The sequence below is a fragment of the Phallusia mammillata genome, chromosome 1 (genome assembly GCF_965637545.1).
Source record: "Phallusia mammillata chromosome 1, kaPhaMamm4.hap1.1, whole genome shotgun sequence".
Classification (NCBI taxonomy): Eukaryota; Metazoa; Chordata; class Ascidiacea; order Phlebobranchia; family Ascidiidae; genus Phallusia; species Phallusia mammillata.
In genome coordinates, this window is record NC_137252.1 from 25,595,509 (window position 1) to 25,619,080 (window position 23,572).

The 23,572-nt window shown below is 34.7% G+C and overlaps 2 protein-coding genes and 2 long non-coding RNA genes across 7 annotated transcripts; 2 read left to right on the forward strand and 2 right to left on the reverse strand.

Moving 5' to 3' along the window:
- Positions 1-473: 473 nt before the first annotated feature.
- Positions 474-2,465, forward strand: LOC145214041 (polyprenol dehydrogenase-like). 2 transcript variants are annotated; one of them, XM_080082472.1, is made up of 6 exons: positions 474-612; positions 846-977; positions 1,044-1,145; positions 1,300-1,507; positions 1,768-1,972; positions 2,108-2,465. In XM_080082472.1, exons 1-6 carry the CDS (start codon positions 474-476, stop codon positions 2,282-2,284), a joined length of 963 nt encoding a protein of 320 aa, XP_079938598.1. In that variant the 3' UTR covers positions 2,285-2,465. The 2 variants fall into 2 exon arrangements, with proteins under 2 accessions (XP_079938598.1, XP_079938606.1); XM_080082480.1 differs by having other exon boundaries at positions 1,303-1,507.
- An 85-nt stretch (positions 2,466-2,550) lies between these two features.
- Positions 2,551-16,770, reverse strand: LOC145214019 (sodium/hydrogen exchanger 3-like). 3 transcript variants are annotated; one of them, XM_080082447.1, is made up of 21 exons: positions 16,577-16,770; positions 16,427-16,480; positions 15,698-15,727; positions 15,359-15,454; positions 14,865-15,179; positions 14,243-14,400; positions 13,628-13,884; positions 13,098-13,318; positions 12,581-12,783; positions 12,416-12,505; positions 12,203-12,273; positions 11,687-11,826; positions 11,147-11,249; positions 10,712-10,853; positions 10,208-10,345; positions 10,069-10,129; positions 9,888-9,923; positions 7,350-7,448; positions 6,753-6,839; positions 5,700-5,822; positions 2,551-4,085 (listed from the first exon to the last, which is right to left on the reverse strand). In XM_080082447.1, exons 1-21 carry the CDS (start codon positions 16,656-16,658, stop codon positions 3,928-3,930), a joined length of 2,664 nt encoding a protein of 887 aa, XP_079938573.1. In that variant the 5' UTR covers positions 16,659-16,770; the 3' UTR covers positions 2,551-3,927. The 3 variants fall into 3 exon arrangements, with proteins under 3 accessions (XP_079938573.1, XP_079938579.1, XP_079938587.1); XM_080082453.1 differs by lacking the exon at positions 9,888-9,923; XM_080082461.1 differs by lacking the exon at positions 6,753-6,839.
- Positions 16,771-17,360: 590 nt separating this feature from the next.
- Positions 17,361-19,018, forward strand: LOC145214055 (uncharacterized). Its single transcript, XR_013856958.1, has 2 exons — positions 17,361-17,978; positions 18,203-19,018. It is a non-coding gene; the product is annotated as an uncharacterized LOC145214055 (long non-coding RNA).
- A 1,998-nt stretch (positions 19,019-21,016) lies between these two features.
- On the reverse strand, positions 21,017-23,149 carry LOC145209393 (uncharacterized). The gene is made up of 2 exons (XR_013855091.1): positions 22,057-23,149; positions 21,017-21,832 (listed from the first exon to the last, which is right to left on the reverse strand). It is a non-coding gene; the product is annotated as an uncharacterized LOC145209393 (long non-coding RNA).
- Between the last annotated feature and the right edge of the window lie 423 nt (positions 23,150-23,572).

Below are 23,572 nucleotides of genomic sequence, written 5' to 3' on the forward strand. Positions count from 1 at the left end.
TTACAAACTTGAAAATTTGTCGAAAGTCGGAAAGTAATGACCGTATCCTTCAACCCAGTATTTAGAATAGAGGTGGTTAGGGGCTGGCTTACGATTATTCGGTATACATGGCGTTGTTCTTTTGATTTTTTTGATATCTGTAGAAATTCACATCATTTAGTTTTAAAAATCCAAACTGCAGCATTGCTTTCTTGTGACGGATGTCAATTTCCACATCAGGAGACGCGAATATAGCGGCTCTCATCACTTTAATTGTCCCTTAAATGCAAAGCGTATTCTTAAACAGAGTGTTCGCAATGCTACTTATGTATCCCTGAGCCAGAAACTTAAGCGACATTGCTGTATGATTTATATCCACGGAAAACAACTAACGAAATAGGGTATTACCCCTTTGTGAAAAGTGACGTGACTGGGAAAATCAAAATCGTAATTAAACACCAACCAGGTGACTGTGAGTTATATTTTCCGGCAGAATGAATTTTGTGTCAATTAACAGAATATGGATGATTATTTTGGTATACCTTATTGGTCTGAAGGTATGCTGCGAGCAGCTGTTGTACAAGTACGTTTTCCACACATCTTCAAGACCGACAGAGCTCCATGTCAAAAAATGTTAGTGTTAAAATTGCATTGCTCTAAAACGTAAGGCTTTGTGGACTTTGTGTTTAAATACTAATGTACCTTCTCTCATCACACACTTGCACCTTGCTCATATTACCGACTTAAAAGTACCTATAACCTTATGCAATGTTTGTAGAAAAATACCTTTAAAATTGCAGTGTTTATCCTAAATTTGACATGACCAGGTGTAAAATTATCTCTATCAGTGCATTATGTGATTTTAGGTGATGGACCAACTGCAATTGTAACTGGTGGCTCTTCTGGAATTGGGCTTGCCGTTGTAAAGAAGTTGCACAAACTTGGTTACACAGTTATATCATGTGCAAGCACCCATAATCCTTTTCTGCATTGTGAAGGTAGGCCATTTCAACACAAACAAAAGCTAGGATTTTCCTAATACCTTGATATTGATTTACATTCAGTAAAACAAATTGAACTTGATCTTTCATCACTTCCATCTGTAAAAAAGTTTGCACATCTCATAATGCAACAGAACACCCAAATTGATTTGCTGGTTAACTGCGGTAAGTAATAAATGAACAGTGCCCGATCCACCCTTTTTGAAGTAGGTAAGCAATAAACAATGTTTGAAGATGTTTAGATCTTTAGCTTGTGTGTAAAAATGTTTACCAAAACAATATAGTTTTTAACAGAGTTAGTTATGATGATTAATTGCAGCAGGAGTGATGTTTGTGCCGGAAACATATTCAAAACAAGGGATTGAATATCACATGGCAACCAACTACCTGGGACACTTTCTGTTGACTTTGCTTCTATTACCTGCTTTGAAAAAGTCAAAGCAGTGTTGTGTCATAAATGTTACTTCATCAACCTCTTCAATTATCAACTCCTATGACTTTAAAAGTTGGTTTAGGCCCCCATTAGGGTGAGGAATTATGCTGTTTTCATTGGTATATATACTTGCAATAAAACAAACTGTATGCAAAATCCTAAACTTGTGTTTCATTTTAAGTTTTTGTTGTTGTCCAAAAAAATTACAATATTTGTGTGAGTAACATGATTGTACATTTTCAAGGGTATAATTTTTTGAGTGCAGGTTGTATGCATCTGCATTACTGGTATATATGAACACAAAAAATACTGCATTTTATAAAATTAACAAACAATATAATTTTGTTATTTCAGATCATACATACCCGAAAGTCAATATGCGAGGAGCAAACTGGCTTTAATTATATTTACCTACAAGCTTCAAAAACATTTAAAATTAAGTGCACCCAGTGTACAAGTATTGGCATATGACCCTGGAACAGTTAAAACACAACTCTATAAACATAGTGGAAAGCTCACCACAATGTGTATGCAGTTGCTTGGATGCATTCTTTTAAGGGTAAGATTGCTTAAGATATATATATTTTTTAAATAGCAGCTAATCATATGTATGTTTTTGAGATACAGAATTGATCAAGGTTGTTTTATTTTTGCAGTTAAAACATTCTAATCTAACACTTATTGGTTAAAATAGGTTTCTTCAGATGTTGCAAATGACATAACTGAAGTTTTGCACACAACTTTACCTAACGGAATCTGTATGAAAGGGTGGAAAAGGAAATATGAGAAAACAAAACAATTTACATACCTTAATGAAGTGCAAGACCAACTGTGGAACCAAAGTATTCTTGAAGTGGAAGGATTTTTATGACCCAACTTGGTTTCAAGCATTTTTTTCCGAATTAGCATTCTGTGTTTTAAAAGCATTTTTTTCTTAATTAGCGATTTGCGTTTTTGAAAGTTCTGGAGGAAACTTTGTTATTGTTTTTTTAATGTCATTGTGACAAGGTTAACCATAATGATGTGAATAAAAAAGTATACCTCAAAAGTAAGTCATTTTTGAAATATTTTGAAACACCACAAGAAACAAAATTTTGACTGCAGTATTATTATTAACATCACAAAGAAACCAAGAGATTGCATTTCTGTACAGTTTATTAGTATTCAGCAGCAACTGCTCGCTAAAAAGTTGTTATCACAGGTGCCTTCACAATGAACTGCTCATGTACAAAAGAAGTTGGCAGTTAAATTTCATACAATGCATAGCACAAAACATCAGTTTTTTATTCAACACTAATAGTAGTAAATTCATATTGATGACAACTTAAAAGTTTGAAACACTTTGCAATGAATAATATGTCGAAAATACTTTAGATCAGTGGTTCTCAAACTCGGTTTTCGGGGCCGCATGCGGCTCCCAACTACTTATTTTGCGGCTCGCACCAGACCTCAGAAAACCACCAAACATTGCTATTTTAGCTTTCAAAGTCATCTTTTTTAGTGACTTTCTCAAGGTTTCGTTTTTTGCGGCTCCCTACACACTTAAAAAATACCATTTGGTCCCGACAATAAGAAAGTTTGAGAACCACTGCTTTAGATACATTTTGTATTCTTTTCAAACATATTAACTATATCAATCAAAAAAAAAAAAAAGTTATCTGTGAATCTTTTGCTTATCACTACGCTGCATAAAACAATTTGATCATTAAAAGGAACACACTGTGCAGCAGTATGGCACAAAGGGAACAGTTTTTTTTTAAACAATTGCAATACAATTTCAGCTATTTCTTCTGTTAATGACTGCTGTTTTGCAACTAACTGAAGCCAAGTTTTCCACAGGATTAAAAACATAGTATTACTTCAGATGCATAGATAACTTGAGAAGTCAATAAAACCCAATACAGCAGCAGGAAAAAAGCTATACATGTTGTTTAATAGTAGCTAAGCAGAAATCTGTTAGCAGGTGAAGCTTAAGTATTATGTGAACTGCACCTTTTCTGATAAAAGCTCCTAAGCAATATGATTAGGAACACAAGATTGCAAATAATAAGTGCATTAATTAATAACAACAATTACGTTGCGTGCAAATACAAATAATTGTTGACAATTTCTGTGTTGATTTTCTTGCAAAATTATGTCGCAAACATGAATTGTTTCATTTTTTTAGTAAAACACTACTGATAAATTATTGTTGCAACACTACTGTTACATTGCAGGAAACATGTTTCTTCAATTATTGCAAAAAGTTGTAAAACACATCCTGTAGTAAAATTGTCCATGCAAAATGAAGGTTAGGTGTAAACCTTATTACCAGCAGTTCACGTATACAGTTTATCATGCACAATGACACCAATAATAAGTTTTATGCGAAATGATAGAATACTGGTTTAAAGCAGATACTGGACCTTTTCTTACTAACCAAAATAGTTTATTGCACAACAGTCTCAAAGAAACCCATTCCAAGCTCATTTGTTGTAAAGCTACATCTCAAACTTGTTTGCTTAAGTGAACAATTTACACGTTGTCTTCAGGAATACTCTCCCACATATTTTCATCCAAGGTATTTGTTTCTGAAGTTGATGTAACAACCACGGTTGGAACTTCTTCGCTGCTTTTTTGTGGACTTTCTGGGGTTCGGTTAGGATCTCGAGGCCAGAGCTCAAATCCTTTTCCTGTTTTAACAGACTTATTGTAGCAGCTTTTTTAAACGTATGTTCAATCCAATGCAACACAAACCTTTGCACTTAAAATGGGCCAAAAACTTTTAGTACATATAGTTGTGTTGGTCTTTTTGGGATTTAGAAATACTACAGCTCATGAATTGCAGCTCACAACATTTTGAGCTGACTTACTACCTGAAATTTACTAACTATCCTATGCAGTTGAAATATTTGGCCCAAAAGGCAGTTCTTACTCCTAAATGGAATCTACGTTTTTTCATATTTTGCGTTCGAAATGAGCTATAACCAACAAAGCTAAAAAAATGATGTGTAAAAAATCAGACAAGCAACTAGAAGGGTGGCTTAGCACATTTTACTATAGCATATACACTACAACCTATTCTGCAAACTGTAATATATTCTCTATATTTATTTATATTGGGTCCTATATTAGCCAACATTTTTTATAATCTTGATTTGTTTCTGCAGGCAGAAACTCATGGGTCCCCAAAACCGCAAAGTTGTAAACAGACAACCATAAGAAACGGTGCTATAAAGTCAAAGACAGTGATTGGTAGTGTTCCTAAAAAAAAAAGTTATGTAAAGTACAAACTGTCTAAATCTCATGCAATTGAGACATTGTTATAAGTTTGTGTGCCTAAATAGCATAAAACACTGACATCTCAAAATGGCATATTATACAAACTGTCAAAATGTATTGTTGATTAATTCACACATTTTGGGGGGTTGGTAGGGTAAATAATAGGGCTGCAGGGTGAAACACAATATTCGACTGCTACAAATGCCAAATTCATAAAACTATCAAAAATTTATCCAAATCGGCCGTTTTTAAAAAATAGGTGGCTCAAGCAGTAAATATTGGGCTACATGGTGAAACACAATAATCGACGCCCTAAAATGACATAATGAAGAAACTGTCCACATTTTATCCGAATCGGCCATTGTTTAAAAAATCACCCATTTTAGGGGTCTACTGGGGTAAATATTGGGGCTACAGTGTAAAACACAACAAACGATGCCCTAAAAAAGCACAATGAACAAACTGTCCAAATTTCATCCAAATCGGACATTGTTTAAAAAATCACCCATTTTAGGGGTCTAGTGGGGTAAATATTGGGGCTACAGTGTAAAACACAACAAACGATGCCCTAAAAAAGCACAATGAACAAACTGTCCAAATTTCATCCAAATCGGACATTGTTTAAAAAATCACCCATTTTAGGGGTCTAGTGGGGTAAATATTGGGGCTACAGGGTAAAACACAACAAACGATGCCCTAAAATGGCACAATGAACAAACTGTCCAAATTTCATCCAATTCGGACATTGTTCAAAATTTACCCATTTTAGGGGGCTAGTGGGGTAAACACTGGGGCTATCGAGTCAAACAAAACAAATGGCACATCTACATAACTATATCTACCATCTGTGAAAATTTCATCCAAATCCATCAAACATTTCATGGCAAAACGAGGTGGACAAACTTTGGGCAGAAAAAAAACAAGAAAAAAAAAGAAAAAAAAAGAATAAAAAGAAAAAAAACAAACAAATCGAGTAAAATCAATATGTGTCCCCTTCAGGGAAGGGGACCCATAATAAAAAAAACCTTGTTCACTGCTTGTGACATGTGGATCACTAACTGCTGCTTCATTGTTGTTCATTGATTTCCATGGTAACTCGAGCCCTCCACCATCAACATGTGTAACATCAGTTGGTTCTGATGCAACATCTGTATATAACATCAGTTGCAATTAAACAGGACAGTGTTTTCCTGGTAGAAACTAGCATTGAAGCAAATTAAAGGTGATGCAGCTACAACTTGAAGAAATGAAGCAGGTCTACTTTTACTGTACTTTTTCCCTTTTTGCAAATGCAGTAAATGAGTAGTATGCGTTAGGTTAGACAACTGATATTTCGCTGTTATTTTTTCAACTGATAAAAGCCAGTGTCAACGTATTTCTTGCAACAAAAGTAATAGAGATGAAAACAATCCTGCTTTATATTGAAATTTAACTTAAACCATAATATAATAATGTTAAATATAACTAAAATATAGAAAGCACAAAAATATGTTGCCAAACACACTAAACACATACTGGTCTCAACCAAAAATCTAAAACAGCACTAGACATAGAAAACATAATCAATAAGAAAAATTTCAGCTAGATATAAACTACACAATCACTTTTTTTTCAATCAAATATTTTTTCAACATGCCTTTTTCCTATCCTATGAGCAGACCAAAAGCTTTGTTATTGTTTAAAACTTTTTCAAACAAAGTAAGCGGTGCTACTATTTTTTAACAGCAAAAAATATCCTTCTAGCTCTAAACATTACTAGATACACCAAAGGAAAATGCTAAGTGCAAAAAAATAGTTTAAATATTGGAACTTTTTCAAGTACCATGAATTTTTGATCAATGAAGCAGCAATTAACCTTCCCCTGCCCCAAAATAATTGCATCACTTTTAGGAAATTATCTGCAGAAGCTGAGCAGTGATTTGCTGGAATGGCATAAGTTAAGTTTAACCCAATATTTGAAGAAGCAAGGTGTGTATGCCAGGTTTTATTGCAAGCAGGTTTGTCCAGGAACGAACTTTAACAAAACAGGGTGAAACGACATGCTAAAAACAGAGGACAGAGACAGATCTACAGCAAACCTGATGATATTTCTTCGGGCAGAGTTTCAAATGAACTCATGAACCCGAGTGGATTACGAGCTAACTTCCGTCCATTTTTGAGGCCGGCTTGGGAAGAATAAAATGGGTGTAAATTTCGATGAAAATATTAAATGAGTTTTTATTGCAGAAATACACAGACCTGAGGAGTAGCATGATAAAAAACAAAACTGCCAAAGACTTTGAGCTTGCTCTATGTGCAGTTTTGTTTTTGATCAAGCTGTATTTTTCGCACATAATGAAAAATATATTAAAGACATAAAATATATCACAGTGCTCGTAAAAATTGGCACTCTACAGCTTTGTAAAATTTGCTTGTTCATACCTCAAGCATATTAAATGGTGGTTTAATAGCATCTAGTTTTGTCGACTTTTATTATTATCCATTTTATACAAATTGTGAAAATGGTCCACTGCAGCATTATGAATGTGCCAACCCTTTTTTTTACATTCAAATTTTCTATATTTTATATTCATAAAGATTGTGCATAGCTTTCTTATACATGACCACAAAAAATTTTAATTGTACTTTTATGGTTTAAATAAAGTATTTCCTGCTATTTTGTTTTAAGCACTCACCATTATTGTTGCCCACAGTAAATGTAATCCCTGGATCTTCATGGGAAACTTCTTGGCTTTTTGATTCATCAACATTTGGATCAACAACAAAAGTTGGAGCTGTAGTAAAAAAAAATACAGATATATGAAAATACCAATGAAAAAATGCATGATAGTGATTTGCGTGAGTGTTTTATTTTACTGTGAAATTGGTGTGCTAATACTGCTGTAATGTTTCTGTGTGTGGTTAGAAGATAAATTTTACATTTGGAGATATGCAAAGACACCAGGTTGAACTATTGATGTATGAATGTCAATTCAAACAATGTCACCAGCAAAAAATTAAACTTGCCCATCCATGCTTGATAAACAAACATAAAACGAAACCGTGTAATGTGTATGCACTGCAATGTAGCAATTAAAAAAACATTAGCGCTGACCCAAAGTATCCTGGCACATTCCACCTAAACTGGTAGGCAGGGATAAAAAATGCACATGCTTTTTTTCTATTTCTATGAGAACCTTGGAAGCAGCATTTTTTTAAAACTAACATATTGCTTAATACAGTGGTTCCCAGCTGGGGAGAAATTTTAAAACTTGAGGGGGTAAATTTAATTAAATTTTTACATGTGGTTAGCAAATAGACACTAAGCTTTGAGAATATGACCTGTTAAGTTGATAAAAGACTTTTAATTGATCGTTGTATGGTTTTGCATCTACTATGTAGTACATTAGGGAGGAATGAAAAAGTTTTGAATTGTTAAGGGAGGAATTGTTGGGAAAATGTTGGGAACCACTGAATTAATACATTGCCCAAAGTCAACTGTAAGCTGCCTTTATGTTAGCAAATTCTACTGCAACTGTTTAATCATGGGTGAGCTACACCCAAGGAATTAATGTGGTTTTAGTCTACATAATGACACAAAGGTCATTGTTTTTAATATGTATTAGCCAGGGCACGTTGGCAAGCTTTCGAATGTTTAAAAAACCTCAATATTTGAAGGAGAAAATTTGGTTTGTAAACACTTTGCTATATAGAAGAGACAGGTATTATCTAAGGCACACTAGGGATATGATATAAACAATTTGATTTTTACATTGGTCTAGTAAAGCAAATCACAGAATGGCAGGTTTGTAACACAAGGGGTCAGCAACCTTTTCCGAACTGCTGGCCAAAACCAAGATGGGTAAGGTCTTAGTGGGCCTCACTAATATTTTACATCTTTGTTTTTGATACTATTAATGCTTTCAAATTTAGAGTATATTATTCAAAATATTTTATAATTTATCTACAGACTAAACCTCATGAGATTGGTAACAGTTCATACCAAAAACTTAAATATGTTTATTGAAAGCATAATTTTTGTTAAAAAAATATATGATATTTCACAAACAATTTGTGGCTTTTGGTTGTCAGTTGCCGACCCCTGCATTACACCCAGTAAATCAGGAAGTGAGATACACATTTCTCAAACTAATTTCTACAGGAAAATATTTCTGGCAAGCTTTTTCAAAAAACACAGGATCGAAAACATCCAGGCGCTGGAAATAACCGTTCCGTGGAAACCACCAATCAGTCAAGCGTAACTATGGGCTACACAGTTTACTGGTTTTCATTGCTTTAATAAAGTTTTCTGTCTCAAACAACACTCTGCAAGGGTACTGGTGCATTCCAATAAGTCACCTGGCAATGAAGTTAACTTGCAATACAATTCGGCCAGTAATTTCAGAGAATATCCATTTTTGTCGCAACAGATTTGGGTTGGAAGTGTTTATATTTGACGTTTTTTTTTACAATACAACTTTATTAATTTCATGTTTGTTGTTGGCCTTTGTAGGTGATTCATTATCATAACTTTCAGGTATCTATTGGTTATAAATGATTGACCCACACAATATCCTGTGTTATTAGTCATTTCCCACTGTGGGTAATCAATAAAACTTAACCTCCAGTGGGCTGCTGTATTTCCACATTATTAACAAAATCTTTTGTTGGTTTTACAGATGTCTATGTAAAGTTAACAGATAAGCTACTACAATTAACGCTATGTGGGTGCCAGTAATTTATGCATTAATTTGATGAGAAATGGTTTAGAGACCTTTTAGAGGAGTTTTTATGCTTTTCAATGTAGAGTTTATTTTAATACAATTTTAAGCATTTTGCAACAGTCAATGTTTTTTTTCTGTACAATGGTTGATCTCAACTCTGATCAGTCCATGCCAAGGTCACTTACAAAAACTCAATGTGCTTCCCTTATTAATTTAACACACATGCTTTTTTTTATTTTTTAGAAATGGTTGATGCAATTTGAAAATTGTTCCTTAAACTTTGTAATTATCATTAGGGGACTAAAATTTGGATGCGAGTGGTTGAGGAGTTCCCATTGTACAGAATGGTTTTCCAACATTTGCATGTCAAGTATTTCACTGAACAGTAAATGTTACCAAATTATGCGAAGTCCATTGCAAAAAATTAGGAAGCATGCAGAATGCCGCCAGCAACTACTAGTGCAAATTACAATGAACGATAGCAAGAGAGTTCATGCCACTTAAGCTTACCTAACAACTTGGTGGTCTCCTCATCAAGACTGTTTACTAGACAACATGCAAAAAGCATTTTTCCCTAAAGCTCTTGCAAAATTATTTGCATTGGTAGCGGTTACCCATTGTTTCGTTGCAGAAAAGGGTTAAGACACAGATAAAACAATTCATGACAAACATGTACAGACAGATTTGGTACCTTTTTTAATTGATTTATTGCTTGGAGGTTTCGCTAGTGGTGATTTTGATGAATTTCTTGGCTGAAAAATTATTTGGTTGGTCAATGGTAACGTTTTCAGTCAGGTTCTTTAAAAATTTGAGGATATATTTCAACTAACCTTATGTCTGGTGTGTTTATGCTTGTAATGCTTGTGTTGGCGTCGCTGTTGTATTTTGTGTCGTATGAGAATTTCCTGTTCTTGTCGTTTCCTTGTGGGGTCTTCATCTATGTAACCACGACGATGCCTTGTTGGATCCTAACAGTAAACATATATCTTGCACACACTACTATAATGCACACTGTAAAGTTTCATGCCTTAACTGGAAACATACATTTTCGTTGCTGTATACATGGGCAAATGCTGTTCATTAGTTAGTTTTTAATTTATTTAAAAAAACAGTGTGTTGTGAAACAAATATAAAAAGGGACAAAAAATATTTTAGGTGTAAAGCTCCAACAAAGCAATGAGAATAAGATGAGACTAATTAATCTCTCAACAATTGATTGCTTTGCTATAAAACTGCTGGAAGACCAACAATGGTAAATTTAGTATGTCTGGCAGCAACGGTTAATTAGTGGCAAAACAATGTTTACAACTTGTCGCCAAATTTATATCCCATACCCTTGTTCTTGGCTTGTACATGTTTTGTTGCAAAACATGATGGACGTCTGCATCTTCAGTGCTACGTATTGCAGCCTTTGACTTGTTCTGAACCTCCAAGGCCCGCATGTCAATTATGGCATCAGACACACCGTGTTCGCGACTAGAAAGATATTACTTTTGTACAACAGCAATGGATCTATTACTCTGCCAGTTAGTTAGTTGTAAACCGTTATTGATCATTTGCATAAGTAGAGCCCGAGCTTAACAGTCTGTTGAAAACAATCACCTATATGGATATTGATTATTTAGGTCTCACTGGATTATAGCACAATGTGGGTCAAATGCAAACTACTGCAAAAGGGAGTAAGTTCTAAGTCAAATATCATGCCTCCCTTATACACAACCACATTCAGCAATCTGTATTGTAAAAGGTTTGTTCAAGGCATGACTTACACCATGGTATTGAATGAAGCCTGAGAATACGAACGCCTCATTTCATAAGGTAATAGCAGGTTAGCCATGGTTCCAGTCAATTTCATCTCACCACTGCTACCAGCTGCAATGTACAAAAATAGTTTCTAAATATATGAATCTTTAACCATTATATGAAGTGTAGACAGGATTTTAGACCCCAGTGCATCATGTTACTTCCTGTTTAATTAAGTAGTGCATGGCTGTTGCAAAATTACCCCTCTGTGTAATGTAATTAGTTTATTCTTTGGCATTGTAGCAACAAAAAACTAGGCCAACAGTTTCAATGATGTATATATTAGCCATTGAGTCATTTAATTAAAAAAATAATAATTCTTGCCTAGCAGATCATAGCACAAAAAAGCATTATGCATTAAACGTTATTTATAGCAGTACATATATGTTTTTGGTTTTACTTATTGTCAGTCAACCATTAATGTTTTAGGTTGTGCACAAATATAGCTGTAGTGAGCAGTTAATAAAATGCCGTAAATTTACATGTACTAAAAAAAGTTAGACTACCTCTTTCATATTCAGCAGCCAAATCCACAGCTTCCCGCTTATTAATCCTATGGAATGTTTCCAGGATTTCCAAGTCCCGACATTTGTATGGTTCACGGATAAACCAACGAGACAAATATTCAGCATTAAAACGCAGAAATCTAAAATAGAAAGAAACCATAGATTTGGCATAAAAATACATATAGAGTGTCCCTTAATTTGTTTTTTTTTTAACAAAAAATCATAAATTTCTTTGGTATGCATGACCTTTAATACACTTAAGCTCCTTAAACAATCCTGGATTGTCTGTATTTCTCTATTGATTTCTTAACACAGAGAAACTTTTTATGTAACTGAAGCTTTGGCTTAACAGACATCCATTCATGCAGATAAATATAGAGTAAAAAAATCAATATACAGATACAGACAATCCAGGATTGTTCAAAGAGCTTAAGTGTAATAATAAAGGTCACACTTACTAAAATGAAAACAAAAAATTCTACACACAATATTGTACACAGGTTTTAAGTTTCGAACCTCTGTGTCCAGTAATGGTGACCATGGTGTCCAGTAACATCCTCTATACCGGTCATCAAATGCTCGATAAGCTGCATAAATGTTTAATTGTTTACAAAACATATGGGTTTAAAGATATTGTATGTCACAGAGTGTTATAAAATATGCTGTTCTGCTTAACACTGTCATATGGAGACATTTGATATTTAATGAAAACCACAATTTGTGTCTCACCCGAAGGTTAACATCCTCAAACATTGTTTTCCTGTGTTTGTCAGCCGTGCGCACTTTCAGCAGTTCAACAAAAGGCCGGATTGTAGAGCCCTGTATATTTGATGGCAATATACCATGTTAAAATAAGTTTGTCAAACTGAATTCAGAATACGATTTATAACTAACCTGAACAAAAGATGTGAAAAGAATAGCCACAATGCAAGCACATATCATAGTTTTAATTGGGGGCACCAGTTCTGGTGAGGTAAGAGAGACCAGTGAAAAGGCAATAGCTCCACGCAAGCCACCATAGGCCATCACAAACTGATCAACTTTACTGATTTTGTCAATACGGATACAATTGATGATCCATGTCAAGCTAAGAACACCTGCAACAATGACATGACATTTTTTAGCCCTGGGTAATAACTCCTTAAAATTGATTTGTCATGGTGACTGATTACCGGGAACAGTAGTGCCAGACACACAGGATTTTTATGATCATGACAAATTTTTTTGACAAAAACAAAATATTTTACAACTGACAAAAGTACAATGCTTGTTATTAGGAATATGGTAATTAACTATATATACATGAAAACTTTCTATAAAGTGTAGTTTGATAGTAGATTAAAATCTTCGTACAAACTTACAATATAAAACAGATATCTTATGTGACAAATATTGTTACTAATTCACTTACCAATCACCCTGTATATTGTAATAAAGATAAGGGTCCAAAATACAAAACCAGTGTCCCAATACTGCCAAAAGTCACTGACAGCTGCAATCCCAAGCAACATGAAAATGATTGTCTCCGCAATGTTAGCCAACATTTTCATTCCATATTTTACAGTTGTGTGGGATTTGGATGAAATGTTGTGTTCAACATAAGCACTCATTGTAAAAGCAGCAAATACAATTCTGCATCAAAATATGTTCATATTTTTTTGGAAAAAAACAATACAATGCAAATTAAATAACAGTCTTCAAGCAACATGTTATGTCTCTGCATTAAAGAGCGAATTTTGAAAGATTTATGTTAAACAAACAACTCAGTTTGGTTGCCAGTTTATAATAACCTGTCTCAAACCCAATTCCAATATTCCCTCAGGACAGAGCTAAAAATGTCTTGTGATTTGTTTAAGGTCAAACACCAGGGTGGAGTGACAATGCAGATTTCTCAACAATGGGGCTTAAACTGTATTTAAATGAGCTCTGAAACACACTTACGCAATTATTCCTGACAGATGAAAAACCTCAGCAGATAAGTAAGCCAGGTAACACAAGACAAACACAAAAGTGGGTTCAATTATTCTGTTGTGAACAGTGTACTTGGTGATGAAAGAACCTAAGTATCCGAAGACAACGCCGATAAAAAGTCCTCCAAAAGCAACCACAAAAAAAGAGGCGATAGCAGCTACGATGTCAATTGCTATTATGTTGTTTTGTCCAATGTGAATGTATCCTTCAAACATTTTAAAGAGCACCTGAAACAAAAAGCAATAATTGGTTAAATTGAACATGCGATTAAGCATGGCAGACATGTAGTATGTATTTGCTTTCAAACTTTGTTTTACTACACAACAGCCTGATGAGTTTGTGCTTATAAGGTGGTGTATTGTTTTTCCAAATTAAGAAATAAACCACAGAATTACATGTGCGAGACAATAACGACCAATGGAAAATTTAGGCAATTTGTGAAGTAACTTGCTCTAAAAATACCATTGTTCATTAGGCTGTGGCCAATAAGGTATAAAAAGGCATTGGAAGCAAAATGCCTTCAGGTTATTTTTTCACCACTGATCAAAAATAACGCAAGCAAACAAAGCCTTTGTTTCAACTTACAACAGCTACACCATCATTTAGCAGTGATTCACCGAAAACACAAATGTACAACACAGTGTTGACATGAATTTCCTCAAACACAGATATTACAGCAACTGGGTCTACAGCAGAAATTATACTTCCAAAGAGTAAGCACTCCAAAATGGTGAGATTCACTCCTGTAAAAAATAATATTATTTGATGAATAAGTCACTTAAAGGCAGTAAAGTAAGCAGTAGTTGTACAATAATTTTTAACATGCGATTATAAACAAATATTACATTTGATGGACATTGGTTGGCATGCAACATGTTTTTTCATGGCACGCCAACCGATTTGCGTGTTTATATTGAAGTAACAATTTAACCTGTTGCACTGCTTGTTTTTATCATGCCATTGTCTTAAAATTTCAGCCTTACATGAATAAAACACTGTGCTTTATCTTTATTATTGATATCTGCTGGCACGAACCACTATTAGTTAGAAAAACGTTGGCACGTGAGGTCATTAACACATGGATATTGGAATGTGTGGCCTAAAAGGTTGCCGACCCCTGCTATAGCCTACAATTACAAAGTTTATGTTGTCAAAATGTGCATAAAGTTTTCTAAGACAAACAGTAGTAAATCCAACAGATTTATACCTGGAGTCAGGCCCCAAGTAGATACGGCAAACAGAGAACCTCCAATAGCAAAAGCATTGAAGATTGTGCCAATGATTGCATATGTCAATATGGTTCCAAGGTTGTCAAAAAATGGTTCTTTTGGCATAAAGTATCCAGCTTCCATGACAATCGGTGGCAGAATGAATAGAAAAAAAGTGTCAGGATTGAAAAGAAGTTGTTCAATGCGATGATTTGGGTCAATTGCATAGGCAATACCGCCGACAATAAGTCCAACACAGATCAGAATGCAACTCTCGGGAACCCTTCGCACAACTTTATGAATGAGATGAAAACCTGACAAGCAAATTGCATCATGTCATTTTAAGATGAAAAAAAAAACAGTTACTATTTTGTTGTGGCTTACAACTGTAAACAGGCTGATCATAAAATAGCCTACAACAGAATTAACAACATTGAGAAAAGCTTAGAAATGTCAACTAATGTATTTTTTGTTTTGTTTAAACAAGCCTCACCTAGTTTTGCAAGCCCAGCAAATATAATCCACATGGAGATTAAGTAGGGATTGGAAACCCTTTCCCAGTTGACAACAGCAACAGGAAATCTGTTGACTAAAATGCTGCAGCCATTAACTTCAATATTCTTAACTTACATCAATGGAGTAACAAACATAAGAAAAGTTTTTCTCTAACAACTTATTTTTATTTATTATTAACTATAATTATTTGAAAAAGCTTTGTATAGACTCAACTAATAGTTATTCAAAAATCCTTACATTGAAATAACCTTGGTTTAAAAAAAAAATGAAAGGCATAAATATGCATTTTACCAGTAAAAGGCAAATAAATTGTTACCTGAAGTGGAGTGAGTTGCATTGCCGGCACCTGAAAATGTGTTTACATTGACATTTTAGTTTGATATAATGTATACATGGTACACTAAATATACATGGTACACTACACTAAAGTTTTTGTCAGGTTTGTTATCTTTTGAGTTACATTGTTTTGCAACAACAGAAATTTACATTACAACAGACATTGAATCATTAATGATTTGCAGTAGACTGTTGGAGGGCAGAACAAAATGTACCAGTTGGGCAAATCAATAATTATCACACAATATGTTGTACAAGTGATGTTTAATGCAATACTCAAGTGTTCGACAGAGGTATCAAATTTAGTCAAACATATTGGACATAAAGGTATAGTCTTTAAACATCGAAACTATGTTATTGATTTGGTAAAAAAAGTATATTTTGCTTTAGACATGGGATAAATCAACCTATGAACTTAACCTGCACAGTTCGATTTAAATATAATCATCACTCGTAAAATGTAAGTTCTAAATTTCCCTTGAGAGTTTACAAATCAAATGTGTGAAACACAGGCTGTCAAAAACTGGAACTAATTTGTTACCACAAAAATACATGTTCAAATTAGTGTGAAAACAGTATGTGTCTTGTATCCCTAAGTGACAACTATATTCTCATAAATAGTTTAAGTTTTTAACATAGAAGACGCAGGGACGAAAACATATTAGTAGATTAAATTTAATACAGATTTGATAAGTGTGTGTAATCTTACTTGCATTTGTAGATCTTATGTGTCGAATATGAGCGCGCTTCCATAACACATTTTCTATAAAAAAAATTGGAAGTATAAGAAATACACAGTAATAAAAGTAATCCAAATTGAGGTGTAGAATATAATCTCTGATTTCTTGAAAGTACTTACCATCAGGTTTTGGGTAAATCAGAGCCAGAGCAAGAACACAAACACAGACAACGAACAGGTATACAATCCATGATTGTTTCATCGTTAAGTTTGTTCTTGTCTTGTCCAATTATTTCAAATGAGCAGAAAATAAATCCCTGATTTGATTCATGATCCTACAGGTTGATTTCAATTTCTTTGAAACAAAAGTGAAAACAAAATTAACCTTTTTAAGATGTTAGTTAACACTTTTATGCACCAAAATGTAGACTACTTTAGCTGAAAATAGGTACAAACACTGATGAGATCACTTTTCAGGGAAAGATTAAGAGACTTATTTAAACATTGACTAAATCTTTGTTTATGTACTTCTAAACGCTAAGCTTTAGCAACTGTGACTCGTTTCCGACGTGTTGGTTTTAAACTTGCAAGAAGGTAATCATGGGTATCTGCTAACAAACCAAGAGAAGAAACAAAGTAACAAATGATCTAAATAAGCAAACTTGCATTACTACTGCCATACCAGATTTAAATCGTGATACCACATGACATGTATTCAACGCGAAACGACCTGTCGCAATGTACATAGTACATACTGACCGTCGTGACCGATGGTTACACATCCTGACGGTAGCAGATTGCGAACAAATTGTTACCAATTACTAATCGCATACGCAAGCTGTGCTCGTGAGTGATACACAATTACACACGCAGGCATTTTTTCGAATGTCTGTTGAAGACCGTGTTTACCGGCTTAAATGTCTGAACCAGACTAGCAATACCACGAAATCTTTTTTTACTACTTTTCTGTTTTGTTCGTTCCAAACTCCGATTCGGAACAATTCGCGGTTCTGGTTCTGGATGAAAAAATACTTTGTTCGGTGGTGCGTTAATGCGTGACGAGTGGTTTGTGCACTTACCATGTCCAGTTACGAATTACGAACCACCCGATCCGTCTGGAAGTCCCCGATTAAAATCGGCTGTGTTACGCAGAATAATGCGTTTCTTATCGGGCGGGATTAGAATCTTTAGAACCTGTGTTATAACACAGCCCGATTGCAGACGGTTTTATCGGTAATGGCAGTGGAGCATTAAATTTGTTTTTTATTGGCAAATATTATTTTTGCTGTGATAATAATCGCAGGTAAATTGGGTTTTATATCAAAATGGCAGTTAATTGTAAAACAGCAAGACAAAAGCAAATGCATTGTAAGCTGTGAAATGAATATGTTAAACACTAAAATCAGCCAAGAATCAAGATTGAAGTACCTAATTGGCATCAAGGTTCTGGCAATGAAGCAATGCAAAGAGACCTTTCAGTGCGAAGACTTTCCAGTTCTTACCTTTATATGAAGCAAAGTGAGGACCAGCACACTGTCATATGAGGGACTTGTAGATTGGATTTGAATTGAAATGATTCACAGTAAGTGGCTGCCTTGTTACTGCCTTTCTAAACTCAACTCTTTCTGTATTTCTGTCTGATGTTATTTTGAATTTTAGCACAGCTAAAACCCCCAATATTGAATATTAACTCTGTTTTATAACACTTAGACTGCTTATTGGTAGCTAAACTCAAACCTGTTTTGTTTAAACCCATAATTGTCAAGTCAAATGAGCATACACTTTATCTTTATTTTTTTATTGCAGTTCACCATCTGGAAAAATGCTTAAAGCTTGAAAAAATCAACAGGAACATTCCATATCAAAAAAATTGAAGAAAGTCTTTCATTGCGGAAGAATTTTGTCGACAAAAACAGCTCTCTCTTAAAGTGTCAGCAAAATCATTGATGTATACAACCTGTTACTTGCCTCACAGGAGAAAATTGTATGTCGAGATATGCACCACATACTTTAGTTTTACATGAATCAAATCGGAATATGTGTTATTTCTTTTCCACTGTTCTCCCTGCCTGCAAGTTTATTTATTAGTTCTTATACCCAAATTAAGAATTTGTATTTAAACATTTGTAGGCGTTGATATTATTTTACCTTCATGGTGATTATGGTCTCATGTAAATTCTGAGAATGTTTTGCACTCTGATGTAGAATCGGACAGTAAAAGTGATTCATCAGACATAAATTGAGAACCTCTAGTTTTGACCAGTAGTCTGCATGATAGCATGTTGTAACAATTGTGTGGTTCAACCTCATTTTCACATGATATCTGGTTTAATTTTCTTGATAATTCAGCAAATCATTACATTTTCAGCTGTACAATATTGTTTAACCTTTTTGTTTTATTTTAGTCTGTTTACTTAAAGATCCTTGTTTAGTATGTACTATGTACTTGTAAATGCAGGTTTTAACTGACCAATCAACCAATTGCTGTGAATGTAATTGTTTATTCTCTTCCCATTTGTTTCTGCTTTCATATAACTATGGGACTCAACTTGAAAATGTTGAAGTGTGGAAATTGGGTTCATAAGGTGCTTTTTCCATCAATAAAGTGTTGTCCTCACTGTGCATTTGGTGTTTCATCATTTTCATTAGTACAGGCTTTAACGTGTTTGAGACCAGTAACGGCTTGAGGTATATGGAAACGTTTTTTACACGCCAACTCTAAACAACATTCAGTAAACGCTTGCAAAATATCGTTAAAATCTGATCATAACGTCGAAAATGAGAGGCGTACATCATAAGCGAATACATGGCATAACCGCTTTAAAAATGATTTTTGCGCTGTCGAATTATGTAGCTTATAAAAGCTCCAGATGACAAACGGTTTAAGGTAAACGCAAACGGTTTTTACAGGTCAACTCTAAAATACATCCAGTAAAGCCATACAAAATATCGTTTAAATCTAATCTTAACCTCGAAAATGAGAGACGTGCATCATAAGCGAACGCAGGGCATGACCGCTTTAAAAATGATTTTTGCACTGTCGAATTATGTAGCATATAAAAGCTCCAGATTTTGAACGGTTAAAGATAAACACAAACGGTTTTCACAGGTCAACTCTAAAATACATCCAGTAAAGCCATACAAAATGTCGTTTAAATCTGATCATAACCTCGTAAATGAGAGGCGTGCATCATAAGCGAATGCAGGGCGTGGCCGCTTTAAATATGATTTTTGCGCAGTCAACCAATGGTATACAAGCTCCAGATGTTAAACGGTTAAAGATAAACACAAACGGTTTTCACAGGTCAACTCTAAAATACATCCAGTAAAGGCATACAAAATATCGTTTAAATCTGATCGTAACCTCGTAAATGAGAGGCGTGCATCATAAGCGAATGCAGGTCGTGACCGCTTTAATAACGATTTTTGCGCTGTCGAATTATGTAGCCTATAAAAGCTCCAGATTTTAAACGGTTAAAGATAAACACAAACGGTTTTCACAGGTCAACTCTAAAATACATCCAGTAAAGGCATACAAAATGTCGTTGGAATCTAAACATAACCTCGTAAATGAGAGGCGTGCATCATAAGCGAACGCAGGGCATGACCGCTGAAAAATGATTTTTGCGCGGTCTACCCATATACCATGTACAAGGCTCCAGATTTTAAACGGCTTAAAGTTATTATCACATTTAAACGATGTTTTGTATGCGTTTACTAGCTGTATTTTGGAGTTGACCTGTGAAAACCGTTTGTGTTTATCTTAAACCGTTTAAAATCTGGAGCTTGTATAGGCTACATTGGTCGACTGCCCAAAAATCATTTTTGAAGCGGTCATGCCCTGCATTCGCTTATGATGCACGCCTCTCATTTACGAGGTTACGATCAGATTTAAACGATATTTTGTATGTCTTTACTGGATGTATTTTAGAGTTGACCTGTAAAAACCGTTTGTGTTTATCTTAAACCATTTAACATCCGGAGCTTGTATACCATTGGTTGACTGCGCAAAAATCATATTTAAAGCGGTCACGCCCTGCATTCGCTTATGATACACGCCTCTCATTTACGAGGTTATAATCAGATTTAAACGATATTTTGTATGCCTTTACTGGATGTATTTTAGAGTTGACCTGTGAAAACCGTTTGTGTTTATCTTTAACCGTTTAAAATCTGGAGCTTTTATAGGCTACATAATTCGACAGCGCAAAAATCATTTTAAAGCGGTCATGCCCTGCATTCGCTTATGATGCACGTCTCTCATTTTCGAGGTTATGATTAGATTTAAACGATATTTTGTATGGCTTTACTGGATGTATTTTAGAGTTGACCTGTAAAAACCGTTTGCGTTTACCTTAAACCGTTTGTCATCTGGAGCTTTTATAAGCTATATAATTCGACAGCGCAAAAATCATTTTTAAAGCGGTTATGCCATGTATTCGCTTATGATGTACGCCTCTCATTTTCGACGTTATGATCAGATTTTAACGATATTTTGCAAGCGTTTACTGAATGTTGTTTAGAGTTGGCGTGTAAAAACGTTTCCATATACCTCAAGCCGTTAGTGGTCTCAAACACGTTAAAGCGCCTGTACTAATGAAAACGATGAAACACCAAATGCACAGTGAGGACAACACTTTATTGATGGAAAAAGCACCTTATGAACCCAATTTCCACACTTCAACATTTTCAAGTTGAGTCCCATAGTTATATGAAAGCAGAAATAAATGGGAAGAGAATAAACAATTACATTCACAGCAATTGGTTGATTGGTCAGTTAAAAACCTGCATTTACAAGTACGTAGTACATACTGAACAAGGATCTTTAAGTAAACAGACTAAAATAAAACAAAAAGGTTAAACAATATTGTACAGCTGAAAATGTAATGAATTGCTAAATAATAAAGGAAATTAAACCAGATATCATGTGAAAATGAGGTTGAACCACACAATTGTTACAACATGCTATCATACAGACTACTGGTCAAAACTAGAGGTTCTCAATTTATGTCTGATGAATCACTTTTACTGTCCGATTCTACATCAGAGTGCAAAACATTCTCAGAATTTACATGAGACCATAATCACCATGGAGGTAAAATAGTATCAACGCCTACAAATGTTTGAATACAAATTCTTAATTTGGGTATAAGAACTAATAAATAAACTTGCAGGCAGGGAGAACAGTGGAAAAGAAATAACACATATTCCGATTTGATTCATGTAAAACTAAAGTATGTGGTGCATATCTCGACATACAATTTTCTCCTGTGAGGCAAGTAACAGGTTGTATACATCAATGATTTTGCTGACACTTTAAGAGAGAGCTGTTTTTGTCGACAAAATTCTTCCGCAATGAAAGACTTTCTTCAATTTTTTGATATCGAATGCTTCTGTTGATTTTTTCAAGCTTTAAGCATTTTTCCAGATGGTGAACTGCAATAAAAAAATAAAGATAAAGCCTATGCTCATTTGACTTGACAATTATGGGTTAAACAAAAGAGGCTTGAGTTTAGCTACCAATAAGCAGTCTAAGTGTCATAAAACAGAGTTAATATTCAATATTGGGGGTTTTAACTGTGCTAAAAATTCAAAATAACATCAGCCAGAAATACAGGAAGAGTTGAGTTTAGAAAGGCAGTAACAAGGCAGCCACTTACTGTGAATCATTTCAATTCAAATCCAATCTACAAGTCCCTCATATGACAGTGTGCTGGTCCTCACTTTGCTTCATATAAAGGTAAGAACTGGAAACTCTTCTCACTGAAAGGTCTCTTTGCATTGCTTCATTGCCAGAACCTTGATGCCAATCAGGTACTTCAATCTTGATTCTTGGCTCATTTTAGTGTTTAACATATTTATTTCACAGCTTACAATGCATTTGTTTTTGTCTTGCTGTTTTACAATTAACTGCCATTTTGATATAAAACCCAATTTACCTGCGATTATTGTCACAGCAAAAATAATATTTGCCATTAAAAAACAAATTTAATGCTTCACTGCCATTACCGATAAAACCGTCCGCAATCGGGCTGTGTTATACCACAGGTTCTAAAGATTCTAATCCCGCCCGATAAGAAACGCATTATTCTGGGTAACACAGCCGATTTTAATCGTGGACTTCCAGACGGATCGGGTGACAGACAACCTAACCTGTTTTTTCAAAATAGTGTTATAACTTATATCACATCATAGATGACGTTTCTTTTGCAACATCAAACTTAAACTGTTAGCCTTTTTGTTGCTTGTTTCGGCCACATCTTTTTACATCCAAAAGACACGTCCCAACAGACGTTTCAAAAATTGTCGATTGCTGTTAATGCAAGTACCGTTTGAGCTGTTTATAGGTTTAATATTTTAAAACAAGTTCCGGCCGAAATGTTTCGGCCATACCGGAATCTTTTGTGCATCTCCAGAAAAGAAAAAAACAACAACAAGAAACGAAATCTGTTCTCTTTTTTTAGTTCGACGTCGAAACTTCGCTGGTGGTCAGAATCTGATGCATTTTGAGCAGAAACCGGAAACGAAAAAACACAAACTTTAAAGTTTAGATCTACATTTAAAAATACATCTGTGTTTATCACTGGTGGTCCTAATCCGATGTGTTAGATCTTAAAATCCTCTACGACCTACTGTTTATCTTGGGGTTGCATCTTTGCAGTGGTAAGATACAGCCGGTTCGCACCGCTTCTATAGAACCGTCTCACGAAATTTTATGAGATCAGCGAACCGGCTGGCATTACTGGTTACTGTCAATGGACATTTTGTAACAGAACCGGCTGAAAAATATGACTTTTGTGCAGTGCCGGATTACGGCCCGTAGGCACATTTTATAAGTGGCCCGAAAATCAGGGTTGCCAACTACAAAATTAGAATTGTAATCATTAATCATTTCAAAAAAATCAGTGTTGCCAAATCATTTAAAGTGGCCTGGATTTTTGACTGGCCTGTAGGCACGGGCCTACTTTGCCTAATGGTTGATCCAGTATTGCTTTTGTGATAGAACCAGATGACAAAAAATTTGAATCCCACCACTGCATCTATGTCGTAAATTGTTCGGAACTATGATCTATCGATCCGAATGTGTTTGATTGTCATATTCTTTCGAAAGAACGTGATCACGTTTACTTTAATAATTTTTTATTTTAAAACAATTTTAATAGGCGTTTTTGGGTG

What these genes read in the sequence shown, in the direction of transcription:
- LOC145214041 (XM_080082472.1), top strand. Translation starts at nt 474, where the DNA reads ATGAATTTTGTGTCAATTAACAGAATATGGATGATTATTTTGGTATAC. An exon ending in TCCTTTTCTGCATTGTGAAG is followed by an intron (nt 978 to 1,043) that starts GTAGGCCATTTC and finishes ATTTACATTCAG; the next exon opens with TAAAACAAATTGAACTTGAT. An exon ending in TGGTTTAGGCCCCCATTAGG is followed by an intron (nt 1,508 to 1,767) that starts GTGAGGAATTAT and finishes TTGTTATTTCAG; the next exon opens with ATCATACATACCCGAAAGTC.
- LOC145214019 (XM_080082447.1), bottom strand. Translation starts at nt 16,658, where the DNA reads ATGAAACAATCATGGATTGTATACCTGTTCGTTGTCTGTGTTTGTGTT. An exon ending in TTGAGGATGTTAACCTTCGG is followed by an intron (nt 12,274 to 12,415) that starts GTGAGACACAAA and finishes ACATTTATGCAG; the next exon opens with CTTATCGAGCATTTGATGAC. An exon ending in TACTGTGGGCAACAATAATG is followed by an intron (nt 6,840 to 7,349) that starts GTGAGTGCTTAA and finishes ATTCTTCCCAAG; the next exon opens with CCGGCCTCAAAAATGGACGG.